The 18,770-nt window shown below is 42.3% G+C and overlaps 1 protein-coding gene across 3 annotated transcripts in view; it reads right to left on the bottom strand.

Annotated features, from left to right (window-relative positions):
• The window catches only part of SIK3 (SIK family kinase 3), a 244,954-nt gene that overhangs the window by 18,603 nt on the left and 207,581 nt on the right, over positions 1 to 18,770 (bottom strand). For 2 of the 3 annotated variants that reach the window (XR_012497380.2, XM_019713625.3), the window contains exons 7-19: positions 16,537 to 16,655; positions 15,921 to 16,031; positions 15,226 to 15,369; positions 14,717 to 14,794; positions 14,480 to 14,589; positions 13,010 to 13,163; positions 12,584 to 12,739; positions 9,395 to 9,465; positions 7,021 to 7,164; positions 2,624 to 2,774; positions 1,743 to 1,868; positions 1,384 to 1,469; positions 809 to 918 (exon numbers count right to left, since the gene is read on the bottom strand). Coding sequence is in view for 2 of the 3 variants with exons in the window: in XM_019713625.3 (XP_019569184.3) it covers positions 809 to 918; positions 1,384 to 1,469; positions 1,743 to 1,868; positions 2,624 to 2,774; positions 7,021 to 7,164; positions 9,395 to 9,465; positions 12,584 to 12,739; positions 13,010 to 13,163; positions 14,480 to 14,589; positions 14,717 to 14,794; positions 15,226 to 15,369; positions 15,921 to 16,031; positions 16,537 to 16,655 (1,560 nt within the window). In the remaining variant the exon portion in view is untranslated. The remainder of the gene's footprint in view (positions 1 to 808; positions 919 to 1,383; positions 1,470 to 1,742; positions 1,869 to 2,623; positions 2,775 to 7,020; positions 7,165 to 9,394; positions 9,466 to 12,583; positions 12,740 to 13,009; positions 13,164 to 14,479; positions 14,590 to 14,716; positions 14,795 to 15,225; positions 15,370 to 15,920; positions 16,032 to 16,536; positions 16,656 to 18,770) is intronic. The other variant, XM_019713626.3, reaches the window with a different exon arrangement.

Raw genomic sequence — 18,770 nt, 5'->3', positions numbered from 1 at the left:
TGTATTTCTAATTAAGTTGCCCTGAATGCTGGCCCATGAATTATTCTTTGAGTAGCTCTGATGTAGGGCAATGCTCCTCAAACTCCAATGTGCATACAAATGGCCTGGAAATATTGCTAAAATGCAGATTCTAATCTAGCAGGTCTGGGATGGGACCTGAGATTCTAATTTTCCTGCCGATGTTGTTGGTCGGGGGACCCCGCTTTGAGTAGGGAGGATATAGAAACCACTTCCGACTCTTCAGGGGATCTGGCCTGTGTGTATTACTTAAGAGATCGCCAGGTTTTGAAATACTAAGTCCTCAGAGAGCTGGTCCCTACAGCCCTACACCAAGCAGGGAGTGCTCACCTTCACCTCCATCTACACACCCATCAGAGAGGAGCCACATGTGCAATGGGGAACCAGATGGAGGCATGACAACAAGGACAGTTCTGGCAGCAGCTTCTTATTTGGTCGAGTTGGAGAGGGTTTTAATTAAAACATTAATAATAGTTAACCTTTACTGAGAACCATTTTGTGCCAGAGACTGTTCCAAGTGAAAATATTTATTCATTAAATATCACTATTCTCCCTATTTTACATTTGAGAAGGCTGAGGTGCACTGAAGTCAAGTAACTTACCTGTGGTTTCGTAGCTAAAGAGTTGGTGGAAACAGGATTCAAACCAAGGCAGTCTGCCTCTAGAGCCCACACCTTTAAATATTATGTTATTCTGCCATTCAAATCAATTGCTGCGGCCTTCAAGACCGAGACTCCTATTTTCCATGTAGCATACCATCCCACGGTTCCGTATAAACCTTCCTACTCACCGTGAGACTGGATCATGGCACTGCTCATGGGGGGAGGACTATTACTGGGTTGCCTGAAGAGATGATTGTTGGGGTGGTTGGGGGGTGGGCTTGAAGGCTGAATCCTTAACCTTAAAAAACAACAAAACCAGGTAAATAAATAAATTTCCTGAGGTGACAGAATAACCTTGAAGTTAGCTTCAGTCATATGATACACACAAGCAGAAATTATTTTCTTAGCTTTGATAAGCCTCCAGGCTAGAAAAACATATGTAAACCACCCACCACAGTCTACTTAAAAGCTATCCACGTTATTTTACCAAACTTCCCAGACAGAGAGGCAGAGGTCATTGTGGGCCTGTCTGGCCTCTTGTATTAGATATCAGATTACTTTATTCATGGGGCTAAGAAAATGAAGTGGCACAGGAAGTCAGGATTTTAGGGAGGCTGTGGAAATTTAAATTGGTTTCTCTGCTTTTCAAATAGGTTCTTCCAAGATAAAAGCTAAAGTCAGTCAGTATCTCCCATACGAGACAGACCAAGGACACCAAGCTATAGAGACAAAGGCTCAGACATGAAACAAAATGATTCGTTACCTCTGGAGCTGGTGGGTGAGGAGGGCTGGCTGATTTTCACATGCAGCCTGAAGAGGTGGAGAAGGCTGAGGAGGACAGATAGAATCCTAAAACATATGGGGAAAAGGAGAAAAGTAACTGTGAGCTTGAAGATTAACTAGAGCTATTCTCAGGCAGGGAAGAAACAGAAAGAGCTATCTGTCACTGAGACTTATGCTTTGCTGTTCATCGAAAGATTTGATTACCTTTACTCAAACATGTCAACCATCAACATAACTCAACTCCATTTTGCCCTGCATGATCTCCTTCAAAATACATAAGCAAATCAGCCTGAAAGCAAACTCCAAACAAGTTGGAGAAAGCAAAGAGTGAATGCCTACTTGAATTTGCTGCTGGAGAATTTGATGGTGCTGCTCCTGCTGGTATAACATATGCTGCTGCTGGGTCTTCTCCAGGGTTCTTTCATCAACCTGCCCCCCGTACATCTTCTGCAGCTGCTCACACTCCTGAAGGGAAAGCAGTTAGTACAGATGGGATGCACCCAGGCCCACCCTGTGCAGTGATGATGACAGCAGATGCACATCTGCCCCAAGGTCTCATGGCCAGAAAGAGCCAGAAGAGAAGAAGTGTCCTTGGTGAGCAACTGACCCATTTATATAGTTATTTGTGTACTAAATATATATTCCCATCCCATTCTGCATGAACTAATGGAAAACACTGAGGATGGTCTGTGTACAAGTGAAAATATCCAGTGTAAAATCTGTGTACAGAGAACACGCCACTTGAAGCTTGGTCATCAGGAAGGCAGAAAGGAAAACGGCCCCTTTAAGAAGCCTAGAGGTACACTTCTTTCCTCTGGGAGCATCATTCCGTACCGACTGGAGAGTAGGCCAGGTGCTAACAATGCAGAGCAGGCTCCAACAACACCCAGTGCCCATAAATCACAAGAGGACTGCCCGGGTTGCTTAGAAGTACCTTCCCTAGTGCTTCCCACTGAAACCCAAGCCCAGAAATTCCTCTCTAATGAACTACAGAGACAGAAAAGAAAATTTAGTCCCTTCATAGGGTAAGCAAGTTTGATCCTGGGGAAAGCTGTACATAACAAGAAGCAAGCAAAAAGCGTTAGAAACTATACAGTTTTGAACCTATAAAACTGCAGTGCTGACATGAAGGGGGGTGGAAAGTTTAACACCCCAGGCCTCCTGCAATACTGGTCTGCTACCCATGCTTCTCCAGAGATGCCTGCCATCTCTTCCATTACCTGCTGCAACTGTTTGATGCTGCTGTTGTTGCCCATTTTTTCCAGGTGAGCTTTGAAGGCCTGGATACTTGCAGCCCCATCTGAGAACCGGCGCACAGGAGAGAAACGCTCCGTAGGGAGGTGCAGGGTGTTGGAGTCCTTGTAGGTAGAGCTGAATACATGGGAAGAGAAGGTTAGGGGCTAGGACTCAGCGGTTTTGACCAAATCACCAAGGGACTGCTGTTCCAGATGAACACAAAGATGGCTGGCTGCCCATGGAGCCCTGTATATTATGCCATTTCCATGACATCTCCAGAGGCCAGTCATTTCCCTAGCCTGCTTCCCTTTTAGAGGGCTCCAGGTGCCCATCTTCCATTCCCACTTACCTTTAGTTTAGTTGGCTCAATTTCCAAGCCTGGTGATGTCCTGGGATCAAATACATCCAGTTCATAGAAATATACTAGGTCAGAGAGATGAGCTTCTCGAGAAACCTCAGGCCAAGCTGGCAGGAACTCTTGCTTTTATCATCATGTCTCTATGTAGTGTCTTTAGAAACCTAAAATTCACTGTTTGACCCGGTAATCTCTGTATGACTAGAGGAAAACTATAGCCAGCTTTGTGGTGAATGGTTTGGCCCGGAAGTCATAGGTTCTGTGCTATGGAGGGCAATGGGGACCTCTGATCCCCAAACGAAGGAATGGAGGCCTCAAGAGACTGCACAAACCTGGTCAATGCAAATCAGGTTACCTACTGTGAAAATTAGCTTTTCAGGCAGAAGCACCCTCCCAACCTCCTAATGAAAGAGTAATCATTTGGATGACCTTCAAAAACCCCACTGGTCAATCAGAATGTAGCCAGCATCTTACAGAAAGAAAGAACAAACTACTGATAAGGAATGCCTAAGACAGGATCAGGGTTAGAAGCTAACATCTATACTTGTTACCTCATCAGAAAGAGACGTTTTTGGGTTAAGCAGATAAAAGACTGCCAAGGCAGCATTCCAGTAGCTGAAGGAAAAGACCAGGGTTTCATGTCCAGGACAGAGATGACATCACAGTGAACTATGGGTGAAATGATGTACCTACCACCTTGCCAGTTACTCATGCTGGACTGAAGCAGAACCAAGGTTTAGGAAGCAGGGTAACAAGTGAGTTCAAATACAACGCAGACAGGGAGGGAGAAGGACAGCTTGATGACTGTGCAGAAGGGTCACAAGAATTCTGGCAGCAGGTGAGAACCCTTTACCCTCTCTTTTCTAATGATGACTTCTGTTTCAGACTCTACCTGAAGCTTGACACAGTAGTGAGCTAATGAAATGGGCATGGACGTGCATTATTTTTCAGTAGCACAAAAGACAAATGATTTTGGCAGACACACTCCAGAAATAGTGGTCATGAAAGGTGCTTTCAGAGGCATTTCCTCAATGCTGCTTAGTTCTGTTTCTAAATCAGGTGTCTGGAGTTAAAACAAGCAAATACTATTTTCTCCTAAAATTTGGTTCTTATACTTTCAATATTTTCTGACAATGGACACATTTCTGATTCACTCAGAAAGCTGTGTTCTTCAAGTATAGTCTATCTGCACAAAACCCATTCTCCCCCTTCAGAGCAATACTTCCAGGTCCAGATATTTCATGACTTTTCTAGAAGCTCAGGTTTTGAACAGACTGAAACCCAGGTCAGCCCAGCACAGTAACTTCAGAGTACCAGTTATGATGTAGTTGCTGATTTTGGAAGCACTGATGGTATCAACTGTGTTTTATTTTTATTACCATCATATTCAAACTCAGAACAGACTCATATTAGGCTGATGTTCCCACTATGCTTTTTAAACAGGGATTACTGGTTCCCCATCTAGATAAAATCCACCTTGTGTTAGGTTGCATTTTTTAATTACACATAAAACTTTTAAAATTTTAAATTATACACCTCTAAAATTAAAAAGGTTAATCAGACCCCTCTTCTGTCTCAATGTTGGACTTTAGCTATTATACCCCAGAAGAATGAATATATGTATATATACCAAAAATACCTAGCCGGACAATCAGCTCTAATGCGTCTTTTCGAGCAAAAATTAATGTAAGACCTGGTATTATATTATATTTTATATTATATTTTATATTATATTTTATTAATTATATTATATTATATTATATTATATTATTTTATATTATATTATATTTATTATATTATATTAATTATATTATATTAATTATATTATATTATATTATATTAATTATATTTATTATATTATATTATATTATATTATATTATATTATATTATATTAATTATATTATATTATATTATATTATATTATACCATACCAGGTCTTATAGTAAACTAAGACCGGATCTTATATTAATTTTTGCTCCAAAAGACGCATTAGAGGTGATTGTCCGGCTAGGTCTTATTTTCGGGGAAACACGGTATTTCTCTATCTAATGTATCTAATGTATCTAATGTATCTAATGTATCTAATGTATCTAATGTATCTAATGTATCTAATGTATCTATCTATCTATCTATCTATCTATACATACATACATACATACATACACACACACACACGCACACACATATAATGTTCTTGAGTCATTTCTCCCAGAAAATGAAAGCAACTCAATAATCTATCCGGGCCACCCAATTTCTGTTTTTTATGGCCTTGGGAAGACCAACTTCAGTCTCTTATGTTGCCATATTTTTATAGTAACCCCATCAAGACATGCTGAGTTTGCATAAATGCCACCTTACACAATCTGCCAACTCATAAAGCATTTATTCCAATTCAAACTGGCTTGACCACAGGAAACCCTTGGAACACTCTATTAGAGTGTTCACATGAAAACAGACAGACAGCAGACAGATTTCCTGCAGGCAAGGCCTTGACAGTGACAGCAGGCAGGGTGGAAACCACACACACGGTGCTATGGGCCAGTGTGGTCTTCCTTAGTAACAAATGTAAACAGGACATAGTCTGTGATAAAGGCTGACTGGAGATGTGCTGCTCTTCATGTTTCCCTGATAACAATACCTCCTGAGAAACACTTAAAATTAAACAAGGATACCCAAAGGACTTCAGCTAAACAATAGACCCTGACAAGGGCTGAAAAATTAAGTGTCAGGCTGTGGAGGAGAGGAAGACAGAAACAAGGAGAAACAAAGTGATAATGGGTCTATTAGGTAACAGTGTAGAGCTGAGTTATTAAGAAATCATATAAAATTTATAGGGTGGAAAGGCAGCTCTCCAATAATCACTCAAAGTACCCTTTGATGTAGTACCCTGAGGCCCTGAGGGATTTTCCTTAGAAAAATACTGTCTTTCTGTGCCATAGGTTTTATTTGAGAATCATCAGTCCTGTTACTCCTAACAGACCATTTTTCACTAAGTTAGTCATAGTCATTTATAAGAGCTGAGTTTTCCTCTTCCAGAGTTCCAGCGTGGCACTAACTCAGTCTCAGTCTGCTCAGAGCTCACCTGTCTCTGATGGTGCTGATGCCCAACAGGTAACCAGTCACAATAAAAACACTGTGTCAAGCTTGCCAGTGTGAGCTGATTGCAAAACTTAATAACAACACATTTATGTACTTAATCTCCTCAGAATTTGACTGCTTTTCAACCTTTCCAAGTAAGACTGTTTTTCATTGTCCTCCCAAAAAGATGAAAATAAAAATCAACTCTAGGAATTGGGGGTAGCTTTGAAAGTGTGACCCATGAGCTTGGGGAGGGCTTCAGAATGGGCACAGCTAAGATTTTTAGTTATCAAGGTTTTCACAGAAGATAGTCATCTTCTTAATCTAGCAAAGTGTCACTCCCCTCTGCTTCCAGGCTTACGTGGATTCAATTTTGTGAAGTTTTCTTGGCCAGGAAGGTTAAACTTGTTTTTATTTCTTCAAGAGAATGAATTATAAATGTGGCAGAGACCTTGCAAAAGATTTAGCCAACAGAATATTGCAAGAACGACTTCTCAAGCACAACATTCAAGAGGATGCAGTATCTCTGCTGTACCATTCACAAAGGGATGTGTCTTCCTTTATGCCCTAGCTCACTGTTCAGCGGCAACATGATGAGAAATGCTCATTCTTTGGAAAGTGATGAATTACTTAAGGTCAAGTCTATTAATATGGCTTATTTTCCAGTTGAGAGCTTCATCTCCTTGCAGGTCTCAAGTTCAATTTCATCTATGAGCCAACATCTAGAATCACGAGAGTCAATCGCAGACAATGAACATGTCTACGAGGTAATGGGAGAGAAGAATCTCATATTGCCCCATGTACTACTTAGTGCAAGGAGCTGAGAAGATACAAGTTCAGGATGCTATTTAAAGCCTTGATGCTAGTCACTAACACTGTCAGACTAGCCAGAAGGGTGCCTGTCCGATGAGCCTCAAGGATCTCACATAGCTCATGCGGCTACTCACCGATGCTGATCAGGTACCAGGTGAGGGGGCCAGACCCGGGAACGGAAAGCCTGCTGTCCTAGCTGCCGTTGTAGGTCCGGTGGGATCTCAGCTGTAGGGTTGGTCATGGCCAGTGTATGTCTTTTGGACCTATTTGCCAAGTACCTGCAACAAGCAGGAGCACATTTCACAGTAAAAAAGACAGACAGGAATATTCCTCAGCAAGAAGCATTAGAAGTTAATCCAAAGCACTCAGAATGAAATAGTGTCAGAGCTCAAAAAGGGCTCGATGGCAAACAGATCCCTGACTGGATGAAAGTGAAACATGCCCAACTGGCTAACAAAAGTTAGCTTACCACTGAAATGGCTGGATTTGGGCCTAAGAGCAGCCACTGAAGAGAAGAGAAAAAGCAGATGTAGCTCACGAAGAGCATTGATTTTCCTTCAGAGGAACGGGTTTCCTTACTTCAATCCATTCAACAGAAGAATTTATTTTCTACTTGTTAATTTTATTCCTCTTTTCACTCCAGATTTCCAAAAATATCAGTCAGAGAAAATGAGCCCGAAGGATTGTTCCTAGAGATGAGCCAAGGGAGCTATTCACAAGGATTCCCCATGCCTCTGCATCCCAGTGGCCCCCGGGTTTTGAGATCAGCCTCACTATACGTCATGGAAAACAGATCCTTCCATTCTGGGATAGTGAATTCCCAAACCAGCCCTTCCCTCATGCCTCCTGATTGTAACTCAATCATAGAGAAGACAAACTGATGTTGTTCCCAGGGAACCAACACTGTCTAGAGGATGAAGAAATGAAACCACATGACATGTTCAGAATTGTTTTTAGGGGGGAAAAGGCAAGGCAAGAAAACAGAAATTTCAAACGCTGAAGAGTTGACAAGCTGGTGACTTTTATTCTGATCTTTCAGATCCACTTGGCCAATACCATTAATAAGATATTGGTCCCCCTTCATCTGGTTGATGCCTTCCTCTACTACTGCTGTTCTTCTTGGGCATGCATAAAAGAAGCATTATTCCTCTTCATTACCTCAAATCTAATGGGCATTTTATGCTTCAAATGTTGGTCTAAAGAAGAAAGAAGGTGGAGATGGAGGAAGCAGAGCCCAAGACAAAGAAGACAAAATGAAATACTGCTATCTAATTCAAGTAGGGGGGCAGTCTCCTCATTTCTCCTCATGATGCCCGCAGGGCCCGTTTGCAGCTTTATATACACTGTTATCAGTAAACTATAGAAACAACAAAATCAGGAGGGAAAAAAAGTTTCCACAATTTTTCTTCTATTGGCTACGCTGTAGAAGGAGCTGACCTACCTGCCAACACCCCTGTTCTCCACTCTTCTTTCCACATGGGACCAGCTTCTTTTTGAACAGCAGCTCACATACAGAGCTACTGGAGGAAGGAAGAGAGTACTGGCCAAGAACCATCGGGTTCTTAAAAAATGCTCATTTCATTTTTAACCACTTTGCCCATGTAAGCTAAAAACACTGAACAGACTACAGAGTAATTAGTGGTATGTAAACTTTGCAAAGAGTAAGCCATTAGTGGTTTAATATCCATTTGATAAAGACACCCAGTTTTCCCAAGAGCCCATGAAAACCATTTTATTTCAATCTCCCTCAAGGGAAAAACATAATCTTGAAGAACACCTGTATTTCTTGGAAAATACATGCTGGATTCTGGTCAAACCCTCATCCCCGGAAAATAAGAATGACAACTCCCACAAGGGGCATGCATGGAGCCGAGGACCGTGGCTGATGGAACTGAGGTAAGATGAACAGTACAGCATGACTGATGGTCACTGCCGTTCTCTGTGAAACTAGGCATCACTCAACAAGATTCTGCAAACCATGGATATTTGCATCTGTCCCTGGCCAGAATCCCACATTCCTTTTTCAATATCTCTTTGTTGGTACAAGGGGAAGAAAGAAATACACAGCAAACAGTACAAGAGGTATTCATTCTCCTGGAAAGGCAGAGTCCATGCCAGAAGTCCATGGCCAGATTAGCTAGGGTCACTGTCATCCCAAATCTCCAATCCCTCCTTAGTGAGCAGTTTTTGGCAGGTAGGAGCAGGCTCTGTGCCTTGGAATACTATCAGAGTTGCAATATGAAGGCAGGGGGCAAGGAAGGAAGGAGGGAAGAGAGAAGTTATTGCTGTCACTTAGGGGACTTCCAATGGCGCTTACAGAAATGAAATTTTCTGGATAGTCTTCTGTTACTTCCATGTGGGGAGGAAATGCCATCTGGCTTGAGCAAAGAGACCACACAAATGTTGAAGCTGCACTGTACCACCTCCTTGGGCAGAGGTGACCTTTCGTTGGTTGCAGGGGGAGTCTGCCCAAGGGTGTTCTGCAAACACTGCCAGATGCCACATTACCTCTGCACAGCTTCCTGATCTGGCTCCCCATCCGAGCTCTCCTCATCCACAGGGGTAACTGCGGGCACTGCCTGAAGAGAGACAGAAAGGAACAGCTCAAGGTGGTGCTGCTTCTGTAACATCCCTTGTTCTAGAAACTGGACGTGGGGTAGGCCTTCCTGTTAATTTCCTTACTTACAAAACTTTTTCCTAGGCCCACTGGGCTACACAGAACTTTCATATACCTTTCTATTTTTCCATTTTTACCTTGCTCAGGTGATTTTAAATTGGATTTCTTCCTCTGATTCATCTTCATTCATTCATTTATTCATCCAATAAATAGCTGAATGCCTACTATGTTTCAGGATAAAATATGAATTAACAGATATAGTTCTTGCACTCATTTTACAATCTAAAGGAGGATAGAGACAAGTAAACAGACAATCTCAAAATAGCATGACCAAGTCCTCTAATGGGGCACCTGGGAATGGAGGAAGGCATCCTGGAGGAGGTGACCCTAACCTGAGACCTGAAGGATGAATAGGAGCTAGCCAAGAAAAGAGGGAAAGGGGTCACATGCCTCTGAGGTTTATAGGCTGAAAGAAAAGAGAAGGCCTGCAGGTATCTGAGGACCTGAAAACACAGTAGAAGCTTGTTTAACTGGGATGTCTACGAAATGATGTGTTGTTGTGTATTAATGTTATTTCCAGAGGTTAGATGTCTTTAACTCCAGAAAAGCATAATGGTGTTTTAACATTTTAGTACACAACATATAATTGTGTAGTTGCAATTCAATGCTTTAAAATAGCTGTTACCTACCAAAATATGTAATTGAAATGAGAACCACAACAATGCGTGCATTACTGTGACTCTTCCCGTCTGCTCTGGACTGGAACGCTATGCATCCTTGACAGCGCCTCGCAGCCTGGCAGCTCACATAATCGCCATGCCTCAGGCACCAGAGCAAAACTCGTACTTCAATTATTACAAAACAGCATTTTTAATGAATAATTATGAAATAAAACAACAAAATTTTTGGAATAATTCCACTGTTTGAATGTTTCTAGGGTTTCCAGGTCCTTTATTACAGTTCTATAAGGCCAGAGTAAACAGGATTAAGCAAGAAGTGGCTACAGATGAGCAGGAGAGGAATACTGAACCCAGTTATAAATGGCCTTGCACACCTCACTAAAAGCTTTATTTTGAGGAAGGGCAGTTGTGAACCACTAAAGGATTTCTAGAAGGGACATAATGTTACGAGATTTATATTTTAGAAATATAAATCTGGCTTACTTTAGCTGCAGCGTGAAAAGGGCTGGTGGTAGGCATGAGGAGACAAGACTGGAAGCAAGGAAGCCAGTTAGGGGGTCACTGTATTAATCCCGGCAAAGGATGACAGTGGCCTAAGGAAAGGGCAGTGAAGATGCACAGAAGTAAGATATTTACTTTAGAGGCACTGGATAACTCATTTGATATGGGGAGTAAGGGAGAGGGAAGAGTTAAAGATAAAATCTGCATTCCTAGCTTGTGTCACCAGGAGAATGAAAGTACTATTCACTGTCATTCAGGAAGAGAAATGGGTTTCATAGAGTTAGGGTAAGTTCATTTTGCGACATGTTGAATTAAAATTGTGAGTATTTGTGGGATAACCAACAAAATCTGTGCAGTAGGCAGAAGAGCATGCTGAGCTGCAGAATCGTCTGGTAACTGAAAATTACTGGAGTGGACAAGATCATGCAAAATGAGATGGAAACAGGGCCCAAGATAAAACTCTGGGTTTCACCAAATTGAAGGAATAAGGAGAAGAGGAACCTGAAAAGGACAGGTAGGAGGAAAACAAGAAGAATGTGGTATTGCAGAAGCCAAGAGAAAATATTTCAGAGAGAAAATGGTCAACAGTGACTAACACAGTTGGGAGGTCCAAAAATATAAAACATTGAAAATGTCCACTGGATTTATCAACAAAATTTTGTTAGTGACCTTGTCAAAAACAGTTACAGTAGGCAAAGTACCTCACTCCACCTCCCATAAAGCTGTTTCTGGTCCTCCACGGCCTGCATTGATCTTGCCCTTCTCTCAATGCTTCTGCCACCTGCTAGTCTATGGTATTCACACTGGTACTTAATCACATATGGTCTTTTACTATTATTCCAATACTTCACATATGTTATCTTCTCTTCCCATATTATAAGCTCGGTGAGGCCAAGAACTATGAAAATAATTACTTCCTTTACCTGACAGCAGTGTTACTGAAGGTATGGCCCATGGATCTGTGCCAATCCACACACAGTTTTGTTATTAATCCATGATAAGGGAAGTATAGAAACAGAATAAGCTTTTAAAAATTTTTATAAAAATTTAACAGATAATTTTGTCTATTGAATCGAACAAAAAATTTAGCCTTGTATTTTTTATGTTTTAAAATTTTTATTTCTCTAATAATTTATTTTTATTATATTTTACAAAGGTATTCATTCATGACAGATCGAAGGAGAAAAAAGGTCCTCAACTAGAGCTATTCTGAGATGTGCTGCCCTAAAATCACCTTGTTAAGGGCTATGGATACAATTACTACCCAATCTTATGGTACTATGAGACATACGGATGAATGAATGAATAATGAATGCATTTACCTATGACAGGAAAATAACCAGAAATAAACAGGGGAGGAAAACAACCTTAGAATGTAACCACCATATAAAAAAGATAGGATTGAGAAACACCAACTTGTGAAAGCCAATCAGGTGCTCCAGGTTATACTGGAAACTCGAGGAAGTGTAAATCAAAGGAGAAAGGACTGGTGAGAAGGTCATTCTGGAAACCAGTTTAAAAAGCAATTTATTACAGAGAAAACTGTTAGATTCCACCGCCTTCTGGCAAGGAAAAGTTATCTGAGAGAAGGCTGAGTGAGGCCACTACTATTCTGCCTCAGAGCTGGCAGGATGGCAGCTATACTGAACTAAGGAAATCTGTAAGTGGCTCACTGCGGGTGAGGCTCTCTGGGAGCAGGCTTCAGTGTAGAAATTATTTGGTTAAGAAAAGAAGCCAAAAATTAAGCTTGAAAAAAGTAGGAATACATTGAAGCATCATAATTTTGGAGAAAGAGGAAATAGACATTTAGGTGGGAGACCCTGGGTTCTCAACCCTAGGCCCACAATCTCTTTATCAAAGCCTCTGAGACAGTAAGTTGGGCTCTGTGTTGCTACTCACTGGTGTCATGGTGACAAGTGGGGAGGGTCCCCGTGGGCGCTTCAGCAGCTGCTGGGCATGTAGTTGGATGTTGGCTCCTCCATCTGATGCCCTCCGGCCAAGGGGGCCCATTCCATTCAGCAGCTGTAGGGTGGGTGGCTGTAACAGGGACTGCTCCTGTCGGAGTAGAGTGAGAAGGAACGAACGGTGAGGTGGGGGGAAAAGGAGGAAAGAAAATAGCAGTACTCTGATCTACTGAAATTAAGAGATCCTTTGATTGTGATATAGACTAGAGAAATCTTCCCTCTCACCCAAGATGCTCTACAAGAGAAATCGTCCTTCTCTACAAGGAAACCCTTAAAGCCTGGGGAAGGTCCCTCAAAGTCTCTCAAATGAAGCTCAAATGTGTTTCTTCTGGGGCAACGTGTTTCTCCCATATCCAAGTACCTTGTATTCCAGCTGCCCAGTTGGCTGCAGGTTTTGCATGGGCAGGAGGTTGTGCATGAAGTTCATGTTGGGGGCCACCTGCAGGAATGCAGCCTGGGGGCTGACTCCGGGAAAACCAGGGAGGAGCTTCTGCAAATCTTCCATAACTTCCGTGCTGATAAGAAACAGGATGACAGAAAAGTTTGGTTAATTTCTTACTCAAAAGTGCTACATTCCCAAACTGATGAAATAGATTTCGCTCAGCACAATTTATTTTTCTCCTAAGCTTACATTTCTCCCTAAGATCCTAAAGCAAGCAGAAGGCCAGTGTGTGGAGTCTGGCTGTCTGCCCCTTTACTGTTTGGGCCTGGGGATTGCTCTTCTTCATTGACCACTCATGTAAAACCAACAGCTCTGAGCCAAGAGGAAATACTGGCAGCAGTCCAGTTCAGGTTTGCAAAGCCTGGAGGTAAACAGCAGGTTCTGGAGGACACAGGCCACCTGCTAAAACAATGGCTGCCTGAAGTAGCAACTGATTAACCAGGGAGAGAACGCAATTACTCCTGTCAGTGCCGATAGAACAGTAAGTATTGGATGTGCAAGGCTGTCGTGCTCCAACAGGAGGGTTTACAGCATACTTTAAAATAAGAGATCTTTCCACTAGCAGAGACACCACTGACAGTCTTTGGAGGCAGAATGTTCCGCTATTGCCTGTTTGAATGTAGGCCGGAAGCAAGCAAACCAGCAGGCCTGGCAGGCTTTTTGGAAATCGCTCAGGGAAGAGGTATAAGAAAACTAGCTTTTCCCCTAGTTCAACTCTCAAGAGAACTCTTGTCACAACCTTCTCTTCTCTACACAGTAAAGGAAATATCCAGAAAAGAGGTTAAGGATATTTTTAATGTTGAGAGTCTTCAGATGTAGAACAAAAACAGAGTGCAGGTCTTCAGGACATTTCCTCAGTGTGAGGGCATAAGGAACATACTGAAGGGCTGTTTTGGGAAAACACTTTGGGAAACTGGCACTTATTTGGTGTCCGTGGATTCTTATTCACTTAATTTGTAACATACACAAATCACGTATCATTTGTCCTCACTTCCTAAATGAGTCTTGCATTAGGACATGTAGCAAACAACACTCTAGAAGCTGTGCAACTTGGATGAATTTTATGAGGTACTTTTACGGGACTTACATCAGAAGACCTCAATCTTTGTGGCAAAGACACTACCATACTCTTCACCAAGTATTGTGATTAACCGGCATGATGGTGGCCATCGGCGTACCATCCACCAGGGACAGCTCTGTAATTCTTTAGTCAAATCAAGTCTGATCTACCAGGGCTTCTGAACTGGGATAAAAACACGTGTTGGCCACTGGATTAGACCTCATCTGGGAGATACAACGAAGTAGGAGAAATTCGCCATAGTAGGAACACAAAGTCAGGTGGCAATTCCTTGCCCTGATGTTAATTAGGGCGGTTGGCCAGATACTCACCGTGGGTCAGCCACACCCACTGTGTGCCTCCTCATTGACAAATAGCGGACCAATGCTTCAGGGGAAGGCTCTTCACCCTCATCACTGTCCAAGTTCACTGTCCCATCCGGCTGAGGTGGAGGGAAATACAATTGAATTAGAAATAAGAAATAAGTAGAAACAAGAAGTAAGGAAAAGAAACAAGGATATGGGGAAGAGAATGGTTTCAGCTGGCACCTATCAGAGGTTGCTACTTGCCTCCACAATTTGGTTCTCTGGGTTGATGAGCTGCACCTGGGGGACGCTGAGGTTCACAGTGGTCCCAGCTGGCTCCGCCTGGACAGCAGTACAGAGACACACATACCTTAAACACTTGAGGGAAATGCTAGTGTTTCAAAGTATTCTTCGTCGCTAAACTCTGTTTCTAACTCTGAGTCTTTGGCTCCTCTGGCCTTAGAAGCTACAATAAAAAAGCATTCTTTAGAGATGCCAGTTTCTCTCAGTGATTTGCTGTTTCTTAAAAAAAGAAAATTGCAACTATTGTTGTCCACCTTGAGTACCTGAACACCCTTCCATCCTTTCTAAGAAAGGTTCAGATCTTTGCTTGACCTCTGACAAAAGAAGAGATGACAGATGGAGGGGACAGAGGTAAGGAAGAACAGGAAACTCTCTTGGTTTAAGTTAGTGAGCAATGGCTTACCATCTCCCTAACAACATTACTAACAATGTTACTTGTCCTGAATCAGATCACTGCAGTTATTGCCCACCTGGATATTGACTGGTGCTTGAAACGCCATGGCTCGGGGTATACTAGGAGGTACTCCGACACGCAGGGTTTTATGTCTCTTATGTCGATCACACAGCAGGCTGTAGATGGCACTATAGTGATCATAGGCGTCTGATCTTAATGACTACCAAGAGAGAAGGGAAAAAAGTAAACAGCCCCGGTTAAATAGCATGTAAATGACCAAACCTTTTCAATAGTAACATCAGAAGACCAAACCACCTTCATTCCAAGGCCCAGAGAGGGGCACAGAAAGAACAGGAGGAAAACAAAAAGAACAGGAGGAAAACAAAAAGATCCAAAATCCTACTGGTCACCAGATGGGAGGGGGGTTGAAGGGGTAGGTGGAAAAGGTGAAGGGATTAAGAAGTACCAATTGGTAGTTACAAAATAGTCATGTATAGCATAAGGAATGTAGTCAATAATATTGTGATCACTAACTATGTATGGTGTTAGATGGGTACCAGACTTATCGGGGGGACCTCATAAGGTATATAAATGTCTATCCACTATGCTGTACACCTGAAACTAACATAATATTCTATGTCATCTGTAATTGAAAATAAAAAGAAATTCTTTTTAAAAAGACCCAAGTTAAAGGAAGGAGAAAAAATGTAAAAAGCAGGGCAGAGTGTGTACGGCTACATCTCACTTTGTTCTCCACTCCTGTAGAGATACCTGTAGTGTCCGCTCTTTGTCCAGTCCCATGTCCTCCATGGCCAAGAGGACATCCTCATTCAGGGGGTCCACCTGTCTTTCTTCCTTTAGTTGTTGGCATTCAGCTATTAACTGTAACACAATGAAAGGCCAGCTATCAAACCTCCAATTAGCCTTGCTAAGATGACACATCATATATATTGAACAAGCTGTTCCATGCTCCCTGTCTTATTTTTGGCCTCAGCCAAGGCCTAAGCAACAAAGCCCTGGATACTCAGCTGTGAACAGACAAGACCCCCATTGTCCTGAGCTACTTGGGGTCCCTGGGATGGCTATAATGGTGTAAGTAAAGGGATGCGATAGGAGCCACTGAGCTGAGCACACTAAGCAAGAGGAAGGAGACATGCCCATGGAGGGTGAGCTGCAGAATTGTGGGCTGTACCCTCTTAAAAGCCAGAAGGGACTGTGATTTGGGGGCAAGTGGTATCCAAAAATTCCTTTTTTCACTATTTGCTTTAGTATTACATATAGTTAGTTCTCAGTGCCGCCTTTTCAGGTCCTGGCTTGATTACAATTTCATGCAAGAGATTCCTCCAGCTCTAAGAGGAGTTCCCTGAGGCAGTGGTAGCCCCCTCACCCTGTCAAAGTTGGGATCGGCGTCCCCTAGCTTCATCCACTTGTGCTTGCAGATCTGCTCCATCGAGAGGCGCTTGTTGGGGTCCAACACCAGCATGTGGCGGATCAAATGCTCACATTCTGCAACAGACAAAGAGCCTTCAGTCTCCGTGAGGCAGGCACCAGCGGGGCCTCTGGTGAGAAGGCGAACGAGGGGACTTGCAAGCTCCTTGCTTCTAATCTGTCTCTCTTGCTCCCTGCTCCTTACCTATGTCATTGCTTACTCCAGAAGGAACTGGGCCAAGGCAGAAAGAGCTGGAGACGAGAAATTGTAATCTGGTGGTCTGGTTAATACCTTTGCTAAAAGTCTGATTAGAAAAAGGTTGGGGATAATCCATGGATTTCAATTATTTATATTATGTATGGTCCCACTTCACACAATTATGAAGAATTGAATGTCCTCCAAAGAGACTCAGTATCTTATTAATTATGAAGGTCCTCAAAATAGTGAGTTCTTTCCTCTTATGTGTATTACTATGTGCACACTAACACTTTTGGCTTAGGTGACTAAAAGCTCTCTTCAAAACTTAGGGAATTAAAATTTCTAATACTTCAAGGTAGGGGGTGAGAGGCACAGGATGCCTCTCAACTACACACTGGGACTCTCTGCTGCCTTATGTATCATTTTCTCGATGTTGCTTAAACATTCATACAACTGGACCCTGAGCTACAGCTTAGGATCAGGAGGTATTTCCCTCCGGGAGCTCCTACTACACAATATATTGCAGAAAGAACGATGGATTCAAAACCAAGAAGCCTATGTTTTGATTTCAAAACCACCCTCTATTTGTAAGTTTTCTCATCTATAAAATGAGGGTATTGCGGACGATGTGGGAGTAGTGCTTGTGATAAAGACGGTGATGATAAAAACAGCAGATTAACACTCTTCTGAGCACTTTAACTATTATCGCATTGAATCCTCACAGCAATCCTAGGAGGAAGGTACAATTATCGCTCCCATCTCACAGATGGTAAAAATTAGGCACAGAGGACTTCAAAATCTTGTCCAAGGTCACATGGTAAGTCAGATTTCACACCAGACAGTCTTCTGAAGAGCTGGTGCTCTTAACCACATGCTATACTGCCTCTGCACAGAGCTGTGGGCAGGATCCAAACGCCTGAACCATTCATTTAACATCTTCTCCCAAGACACCATCATCTCTCCCTTAGACCATTGCAAAAGTGTCCTAACCAGTCTTCCTGCTTCCCATCTTGCCCCTTTACAGTCTATTCTCCACAGAGAAGCAAAGGGGCTATTTCTGAAACAAACCTGAGCCTATTACTACCTTGCCTCCAACTCTCCAGTCTCTCCCCATAGCCCTTGGAATAAACGCCCCAGCCGCGGGCCTGCAGTCCTGAGCCTCCATCTCCGGTCTCGCCCTCCACTCACCCCTTGGCTCGCTGAGCTCCAGCCACACTGGCGGGCTTCCTAACCTGTGCGCTGGCTCAACACACTCCTACCCCCCGACCCACCCACAGCCTTTACACGTGCTGCTTCCTTCAGCTGCAATGGCTGCTCATCCGACCCTCACATGGCTGGCTCCTTGTCATTCGAGTAAGAGCTTATATGTCACTTCCTCAGAAAGCTCCTCCCCGGCCACCTAACGTAGGTCTCCAGTCACTCTCTATTACATGACACTCATTTTCTTCACACTTACGACTTCTTTGTGAAATTATCTTATTTATTTATTTACTTGTTTGATGTCTAACTCCCCCAACACAATGTAAAGTCTGTGTCTTTCTTACTATTTCCAGCACCAAATCTCCAATCCCCCAAGGATGTTTATCACACCTAAATAATAATAATAATAATAATAATAATAATAATAATAAATAATGGCTACTGAATAGATGAACAAATAAATATTGAATATTTAATCAAATGAGATTGAATTTGTGAAAATGCTTTTTAAAATTCTAAAACTCTAAGATATAGGTTTAAAAATTTTGTTTCCATTTTATTATAGCAGTCTTGAAAACAAAATAATAAATTATCGCTAATTTCAAAAGACTTTTTATATATATAAGGCCCTGTGATTACCAACTTTATTTCATTTAATCTTCATAACCTTAAATTAGATACTATTAATATTGTTAGCATCATTTATAGAAGAACAAGAAACGAGTCAACGAACTCAACATTGCAAAGTAATGGTGAGCTGGGACTTGACAGCTATGCTCTTGACTACCCTGTTA

This window comes from Rhinolophus sinicus, chromosome 14 (genome assembly GCF_057876585.1).
Source record: "Rhinolophus sinicus isolate RSI-liver-muscle chromosome 14, RSI-T2T, whole genome shotgun sequence".
In the NCBI taxonomy this organism is placed as follows: Eukaryota; Metazoa; Chordata; class Mammalia; order Chiroptera; family Rhinolophidae; genus Rhinolophus; species Rhinolophus sinicus.
Note: the sequence above shows the minus strand (reverse complement) of the source record. Positions and strands in the feature narration are given on the sequence as shown.